This window comes from Myotis lucifugus, unplaced genomic scaffold, assembly GCF_000147115.1.
Source record: "Myotis lucifugus unplaced genomic scaffold, Myoluc2.0 scaffold_57, whole genome shotgun sequence".
NCBI lineage: Eukaryota > Metazoa > Chordata > Mammalia > Chiroptera > Vespertilionidae > Myotis > Myotis lucifugus.
The window spans coordinates 3,970,209-3,979,290 of record NW_005871105.1 but is presented as its reverse complement, the minus strand read 5'-3'; the positions used below and the strand labels follow the sequence as shown (position 1 = coordinate 3,979,290).

At 44.1% G+C, this 9,082-nt stretch overlaps 1 protein-coding gene across 6 annotated transcripts in view; it reads left to right on the top strand.

The window, feature by feature from the left end:
* Positions 1-2,053: 2,053 nt before the first annotated feature.
* TBC1D32 (TBC1 domain family member 32) overlaps positions 2,054-9,082 on the top strand; it is a 111,608-nt gene continuing 104,579 nt past the window's right edge. For all 6 annotated transcript variants that reach the window (XM_023754184.1, XM_023754185.1, XM_023754183.1 and 3 more), the window contains exons 1-2: positions 2,054-2,462; positions 6,908-7,069. In XM_023754184.1, the coding sequence (XP_023609952.1) occupies positions 2,308-2,462; positions 6,908-7,069 (317 nt within the window). In that variant the 5' untranslated portion in view covers positions 2,054-2,307. The remainder of the gene's footprint in view (positions 2,463-6,907; positions 7,070-9,082) is intronic.

The window sequence follows — 9,082 nt, the reverse complement described above, 5'->3', positions numbered from 1 at the left end:
GGCGGTCAGGGCTGATCTGTGGGGTGATTGGGGGGGCCCTCGCTGGTACCCGACTTGGCTGGCCTGGCACTGCCTGTTTGCTGGTCCCACCCCCCTGCCGCCTCCCTCTGCAGGGCGACCAGTGGGGCAATGAGGGGGGGCCCGCTGGCACCTGCCTTGGCTGGCCTGTGGGCTGGGGCCAGCTCCTGTGTTGGGCGTCTGGCCCCTGGTGGTCAGTGCGCATCATACCGACAGGTGGTTCCACCGGTCATTCTGCCGTTCGGTCGATTTGAATATTAGGTTTTTATATATAGGATATGTCAGACCTGGGCAAGTTCTGTGAAAATATTCAATTCAAAGTTATAGAAATGGGCAAACATGATAATCATATCCAATGATTTTTAAACATTTCCTCCAAATTCAAGGCCTTTACTGCCCTTGTAAATGTGCTATCTCATTGCAAATCCATGAGTCCTAAGCATCTATGCCCACAGCCTAGTTTTTGTTTCTGATTAAAACAAACACATAAAAATCAACAACTATGTTTTAGGCAACTGACACTTCTACTGTGTTCATACAGTATATGTTTAAAACAAAAACCAGCACCTTGGCAAAAGTCTACCATGCACAGAACAGATATAAAGAAAACCAGCAGGTTAAGCCATCATAACAAATGCATCCTATTAGAAACATCAGGTATTGGATAATAGGATAATATATAATTGACACAATCAGATTTTTTAAGCATTTTTTTTTTTTTTTTTTAACCAAGAAACATGCTGCTAGGGCCGGCAATGACATACATTTTTGCCCCTGGAAGTAATAGCATGGGCATCAGAGTCCATTGATCCTGGCCAACATGTGGAGTCTACCAGATGTTGTTGGAGAGGGAGTGAAATGTAAGACTGGATAAGAGAATTTATTGACACTGAGCCACTTTCCAGGAGCTTGGGATTGCGTTGGCTGTTGTAGCTTGGACATGACTATGATCTGGGGATTTATCCAGATTAAAACCTGGAGGAGGAAAGCACAGTGAGCTTTCCATGAAACGGCTTATGGTGTCACTCGGAAACCCAATGGTGCCCTAATGCTTGCAGGATACATCTCTGATCCCCTAAACCCGCCCAATACGACTCTTTCCGAGGTGGGCCCCTTACTTCTCTAGCCTCCTCACTCCCTCTCTTTGACAACTAACTCCGGTACCAGAATATACTACGCCTTCCCAGGTCCCCATCCTCAGCATGTCCAGATGTTCCCCCTCCTCCCCGCAAGTCTTCTATCGGATGACAAGGTGATTCTGGGTTTCCACAGCACCGGCAGGTTTCTCAGGCCTAACTCTCCACTGCACGGAGCTGTCTTCTCTCCTTTCTCTCTGTCTGTTAGGTTTTGAGGGCGTACTCTTCCTACTTCTCAGCAAGTCCTGCAGTGGTTCTCAACCTTCCTAATGCTGTGACCCTTTAATACAGTTCCTCATGTTGTGGTGACCCCCAACCATAAAATTATTTTCGTTGCTACTTCATAACTGTAATTTTGCTACTGTTATGAATCCTAATGTAAATATCTGATATGCAGGATGTATTTCCATTGTTACAAATTGAACATAATTAAAGCATAGTGATTAATCACAAAAACAATGTGTAATTACGTATGTGTTTTCGGATGGTCTTAGGTGACGCCTGTGAAAGGGTCGTTTGACCCCCAAAGGGGTCGCGACCCACAGGTTGAGAACCGCTGCCTTAGAGGCTTAGCTGTTAAAGGAAAACAGCACTGCAACGTTTCAAGACCGCCCTCTCTTCAATGGAAACTTTACGGGCAACTTTCAGTTTCACTCCTACTGTCTTTCTTCTATTGATCCTTTTCCTTCGCACTCTTTCCCCTCCCCCACCTACAATCCCGAAGGTCAGGAAAGCCAGCGCGACCCGTTCTCCCGGAACTCGGCTGCCCGTCCACCACACTCCCCCCTCCCTCCCGGGGAGCCACGCTGGCGTGCTGACGTCACGCGCAGCGCCGCCGTCCCGCCATCAGGCCCACCGTCAGCGCCTCCCGCGGTTTTTTTTTTTGTGGTTATGTACGGGGCACCTTGAGCTCAGTTGGTACCAAAGACCAGCAGCAACGAGTACCAAAGGCGGGGCCTCGCGGACCCCCGCTTCCCCAAAGCCAGGTGACGGGTTTCCCCCAGCGACGCGCGGGCAGCCAAGGGCCCGCCCCATCGCGTTTCGCGGTCTCCCGGGAAACGGCGCAGCGCGCAGGCCGGGCTGGTGGGGGCGCGCGTGCGCAGTGCGCCGCGTTTGCGCGGACCCGGGGTGATGGGCGTTGGATGCCGACAGGATGGCCCATTTCTCCGGCGAGGACCAGGCGACGCTGCAGGTGATGCTGAGGCAGCTGTTCCAGAGCGTGAAGGAGAAAATCACGGGTGCTCCCTCCCTCGAATGCGCCGAGGAGATCCTCTTACATCTGGAGGAAACTGATGAGAATTTCCACAAGTAAAATTGCTTTTGTTGTCTTTAAGCAAACAAAACAGCTGACCCAGAAAAGTAAAAATGTAGTTGGATTTAAAAAAAAAAGTGCATTTGTTTATTGTTAAAATAGCACCCCAGTTGGAGGTTCATTATTTCATTACCCAAATACCGAAATTAATTGATTTATTCTTTCCTTATTTTCCAAAGCATCTGCTTGCTGTGTTTTTACTGCGCCACCACATTTCCTGATTCTCCATTATTTTCCTCCTCGGCAACACAGTAATTAATGATAAATTGTTCGTGTTCTTTTAGGAGTAATTCTATTATTTCAGAGTATTCCTGTCACTCTAACAGAAAAACATTGAGTTCCAAAGATTCTTGTTCCTTTGCTGATCTGGTATCTCAGTGGCGGCACCAATGATCCATTCCGAGGTCTGCGGGAATACTGAAGTGAGGTGGTTAATGTCCTATATCCCTATGAAATAGCTTAAGTTTCTGTAAAGGGATGAAGCCCATACGCAGATATCTGTTGTGCATGTGAGGAATGTTAAGTGTAGTAGAAGAAGTACGAGTGCTTTGGGTCGGGAAGGAGTAGGGGTAGGAAGTTTAGTGGGAGAGCTACCATCAGGTGAATCTTGTAGGATATTGCTTCTTTATTTTTTTAAAATATATTTTATTGATTTTTTTTACAGAGAGGAAGGGAGAAGGATAGAGAGTTAGAAACATTGATGAGAGAGAAACATAGACCAGCTGCCTCCTGCACAGTCCCTACTGGGGATGTGCCCGCAACCAAGGTACATGCCCTTGACCGGAATCGAACCTGGGACCCTTGAGTCCGCTGGTCGACGCTCTATCCACTGAGCCAGACTGGTTAGGGCAGGATATTGCTTCTTCAGCGACCTGTGTTTTTCTTTTGATTTGAATCATATAATTTAAATTAAGCCATTGAATCGTATACCGCTGGTATCTCCATTTATCAGTGGTAGTGGTATTTTTACTTTAGGTTTGCATTTTATTTTGATCTTACAGAGATGACATTTTAATTGTTTCTTGGGTCCCCTGAAGTTGTCCTTCTTTGAAACTCCTACTCATTTCATATACATGGGCATCAGGGAGCCTGGAGCCCTTTATTTAATATTTTGTGCAACAGTTTGTGTTTGCTTGCAACTTTATGGGGGAAGCATATACGTTTTCACCAGATTCTCAAAGGAGTTTTTAAAAGTGTGGAAAGAGTTTTTGTTAATGTAGAGTTTCTAATTTCATTAGTGTTTCTGGTTATACATGCGGTTGTTTTTTGTATTTTCATGATTTTCTTGTTTATTTCTTCATCAAAGTCACTACTAATAGCTGTTATTGGTTAATTTCTGCTCTTTGTATGTTTTCTTTGAGAGAAACTTTTAAAACTTTTGTAATCAATGATTAGCTCATTAATTTTCAGCTTTCTTTCTTTCTAAATGTAAGCATTTAAGGCTACACAATTGCCTATAAGTATTGCTTTAGCTGTGTCAATTTTAAGATGCCTTTTTTTTTTCAAGCTAAAGATGGATCATTGTGGTTCTTCTCAGCAGGCTAACAACTGTTATAATAGTGTAATTTCTCTTCTTCAGCAAGATTAAATGAGATAATTAAATGCCTGCAGATTAACTTGCATAGTTAATGTTTACTATTTACTGAAGATATTGACTTGAGGCCTACCCAAATTAATCTAGACACACTCAAAGTAAAAGTAAGATTTATAATCCTATCAGTAGTTGAGTAGTTTATAGTGTTAAAAGTATAGATGGTAAAATTCACGTGTTACCTGCACTAACCTGAGATCTGTGCGTTAGGAGGAAGGAATCTCTATGTAGGAGAGGAAAGGGGCAGGAGATACTTGTCTTTGGTATTTTCATAGACTCTTACAGTCTCAGAGTTGGAAGAGATCCTAAAGGTCGATTAATTCAGGTGCTCATACTTTCATTTGTCTCTTTTTTTCACTGACTTAACTCTCTTTGAGCATTAGATGTTCTTGAGTCACTTAGCGATGTATTGCTTCCCAAAGTGTTTCATGCTTCAGAATATCTGTTCTCCCATCTCCACTATCAGAACATTGCTTTCTTAAATCCACCTGCTGTTGTCATGGTATTAGCAAGAAAAATAATCTTTATTAAACAGGCCTACAGGGGAAGCTGGTGTCTCTAGGCTTTTGGCATTTTTGTAAGAAAATGATTGCTAAGATAATTGAGTCCTGCCCAGGCAGTGGTTGAACCAGAGGTCATGGTTTGATTCCTGGTCAGGGCACATGCCCCGTTTAGGGCTCGATCCCCAGGAGGGGGCGTGCAGGAAGCAGCCCATCAGTGATTCTCTTGGGGGGGCGGGGGGGGGGCGGGGGGAGAATTGAGGCGAAGAATTGAGTCTGTAAGTGATGGAATTTCAGGCATTGTAATAAAATGGGAGAAACCACAGGAGAGCCCTATCTGGCGATTTGCCCCAGAGGGCAGTTGCCCTAAACTATCTCTGCTTCCCATAGCCTCTTCCATTTTTCTACTGTAAACTCGTCGCAGTTTCTAAAAAGTTCACGTTTCCCCCCTTTCTCTGAAAGTGGCAGCAAGGATTTGAGGCCTGTGGGTGGGGGGAGAGGTAGGGAAGAGGACATTGCTTTCACTATGTGTGCATGTGTTGTGTAAATTTTTATGCTTGGACTGGCTCCCTATAAAACAGACAGCCCTGGTTTTAATCAGTTGAAGGCTGTTTGAAAAAATACTGATGAATCAAAATATCCTGGGGTCTGGCAGAGGAGGAGTGGCAGAGGCTGGGCCTTGGTGTTTTTGAAAAGCGCTCTAGGTGATTCTGATATGCAGCCGCGAAATACTTGCATTTCACTGATTATTGTATTACAGCCGTCCCCCCTTATCCCAGGAGGATACATTTCAAGACCCCCAGTGGTTTCCTGAAACCTAGGATAGTACCAAACCCTACACATACACTATGTTTTTTTCCTGTTCACACAAACCTTTTCGCTTAAAGCAGCGGTTCTCAACCTGTGGGTCGCGACCCCTTTGGCGGTCGAACGACCCTTTCACAGGGGTCGCCTAAGACCATCCTGCATATCAGATATTTACATTACGATTCATAACAGTAGCAACATTACAGTTATGAAGTAGCAACGAAAATAATTTTATGGGTCACAGCATGAGGAACTGTATTTAAAGGGCCAGAAGGTTGAGAACCACTGGCTTAAAGGAAGCACTTTACAGCTTCTCTTCGGCATATCCAAATTGACAGCATCACTATTCTTGTGCTTTGGAACCATTATGAAGTAAAATAAGGTTTACTTGAACTCAAGACTTTGATACCTCCACAGCTAATCTGATAACTGAGATGGCTAAGTGAGTCATGAGCAGGGAGCCTATAATACAGTGTGGATATGCTGGACAAAGGGATGATTCATGTCTAGAGAGGGATGGAGCAGGAAGGCAAGCAATTTCATCATGCCTCAATTTAAAGCTTATTGGTTCTTATTTATTTCTTGTTTACTTATGGAATTTTTTATTTAATATTTTTAGACAACAGTTGACCATGGGTAATTGACACGGCGGAAGGAGAAACCTCAGATAAGGGAGAACTACTGTGTAATTTTACTTAAGAAAAAAATACTTAACCAAATCTAATGATTGTAACCCTGTACCTGATATTTTTGGTTTGATATGGAAGGAACACAATAATATTTGTTGAATTGGGTTTATTCTTTGTTTTACAGAAGAACCTACCAGTGAATTTAAATTAGTGAACTCTAGTGTGTTTAAGTTAAATTATCTTTGTCATTTGAGAGACCACAAAACTCTCACCTTTTAAAATCATGATATCAATTATAATCATTGCTCTTTATTTTCAGTAAACATATTTCATAAAATAATTACCCACTTTTGGAATTCTTAACCTCTTACGTTTGCTGTATTGTCTGCAAACTGATTTTAATGTTAGCATGAACCTAACAATATGAAGGAAATATATTAGATCGTCTGAGATAGCTCTCTCTGTAAACAGAAAAGAGCTGATAGGTGGAATTTGGGTCAGTTACCTCTTTCAAAATGTACACAAACCTCTTCTAATGATTGGAGCTTAACCTTTTCCTATTTATTCCCTCATAATTGCTGTTACTCTAGCTTGGTTTTCCTCATCAGTTTGAATAATTGTAAAAATCCTTAACAACTGCTTTCCCTCTCCTTTAATGTGCAGTACACATTAAAGATGGGAGCATTCCAAAGCTGTGAAAAGACTCCTAACCCACTAAGGGTGGGATAGGTCCCGAAATTTGCTCTCCCCTTACCTCCCACTGTGTTGTTCAATGATTTGGGAGAGTAATTTAATTCTACTTTAAAGTAAGAAATCTGAATATGTCACAAAGCTTTCTGTGCTAACACTTTTTCTGGATGTGGTTACTGAGTTTGTGATATTCACTGCACTTATTTTTAAAATATTTGTTTCAGCTATGAATTTGTGAAATACCTCAGACAGCATATATGCAACACTTTGGGGTCTATGATTGAAGAAGAAATGGAAAAATGGACATCTGATCAGAATCAGGGTGAGGAATCTGGCTATGACACAGTTGTGCAGCATGTTACTAAAAGAACTCAGGAATCTAAAGAGTGAGTATGCCTACAATAATATTTTAAAGTAATTTTTCTCTCAACAGGGCTCCCTGAAAGCACTCCTAACCAATGCCCCTCCCCTCAGTCTATTTCCCTCATAGCAGCCAGAAGATTCCTTGAAACAGTGAATCAGATGGTGCCACTCTTCCTCATAACACTTTTCAAAGGGTTCTCATCTTCATAGTCAAATCCAGTTTCTTCTGTAGCCTACAAGGCCCACCGTGAGCCTTCTGCTCCCTCTCCTACCTCATTTCTTATCATATCTCCTTTGACATTGCTCTAGCGACACTGGCCTTGTTCTTACTCAAACAAGTGAAGGGATTTGTATTGGCCCTTTTCCTAATTGTGTGACGTACTCCTTCACTTTTCTTTAATAGACTTTATTTTTTAGAGTTGCTTTAGGTTCATAGCAAAATTGAGCAAAAGGTACATATTTCTTTCCCCTATACCCCCGGCTCTTATACATGCATAGACTTTCCCCAGAGAGTGGTACGTTTGTTTTAATTGAGAACCTACATTGATATATCATTATTACTCATAGTTTGTAGATTGCATTAGCATTTGGTGTTGTGCATTCTATGGGGTTTGGACAAATTTATAATGATATATATTTACCATGATAGCATCTTACAGAGTAGTTTCACTGCTCTAAAAATCCTCTGTACTCCACCTAAAACCCCCTCCTCCTCCCAACCTCTGGCAACCACTGGTCCTTTTACAGTCTCCATACTTTTGCCTTTTCCACACTTTCAGATAGTTGAAACCATACAGTATCGGGCCTTTCAGTTTGGCTTCTTTCACTTAATAATATGCATTTAAGTTTCTGTGTCTTTTCATGGTTTGATAACTCATTTCTTTTTAGCACTGAGTAATATTCCATTGTCTGGATGTACCAGTATGACATGTGACACATGTCATGCTGGGGATTAAAAAATATATACATACATAATGTGTATTATATTAATTTGTTTATAATTACATATTATGTAAGTCACATATCTATATATATAAAAGCCTAGGCGACCGGCCGACTGGCCAACTGTTTGACCAATAGCTATGACACGCACTGACCACCAGGGGGCAGACGCTCAATGCAGGAGTTGCCAACCTGCGGTGACTTGTCAGCTGTGGTTCTCGGGTGATGCACCCGGAACCAGAGGGCAGGGAGCCTTATTCCGGGGTGTGTCACCTGAGAACTTCCCTCTCACAATCCAGGATCCCTCGGGGGATGTCCGAGAGCCAGTTTCAGCCTGATCCCTGCCGGCCAGGCCGAGGGACCCTACTGGTGCACAAATTGACTGCAACGACAGTCGCTATGGTGCACACTGACCACCAAGGGGCAGACGCTCAACGCAGGGGCTGCCCCCTGGTGCTCAGTGTGCTCCCACAGCCAACCTCCTGCAGCTGGCGGCCAGCCAACCTTCCGTGGCCTTCCTTCCCACTGGTCCCTCCCCTCGGCTAAGGCTCTGGGCACTGGAGAATCTGGGTCTGGGAAGCCTGTAGGAGGAGAGTGACCCTGATGCAGATTGAGACGGCGTAGCTGCTCGGAGGGGGCAGAAGTGGCAAGCCAGCAACTACAAAGAGGTAAAGTAAGCAGCACCGCCTTCTTACCTCTGCCACCGCACCGCTCGCCCTTCTGTCCCCGTCAACCACTTCTAGCTTGGCCCTGCGCCTTTTCGGGCTCCCAACTGCTAATTGGCTAGCGCTCCTACGGCAGTGTGCCACCATTGGCCAAAGTCAGCTACCTATCATGACTGGGGGTGGAGCCCCGAGAAAATGTGTGGCTGAGGTAGGAGAGAAGACCTCTCTGTCAGCAACTCCGCCCTGGGGAGAGTGAGGTGGCCTCAGTGCGGGCAGCGAAGTAGAGCTGTATTTCCACCTCAGAGCGTAGCTGGTGTTCAGGCCGTCTTGGGGTGCCCTGTCTGTGGTCTTTGCTTGCTGCTACCTCAGCACATCTGCACAACTAGATCAGGCCTGCCGGCCAACCTCCTAAGGTTCACTCCCCTCCCC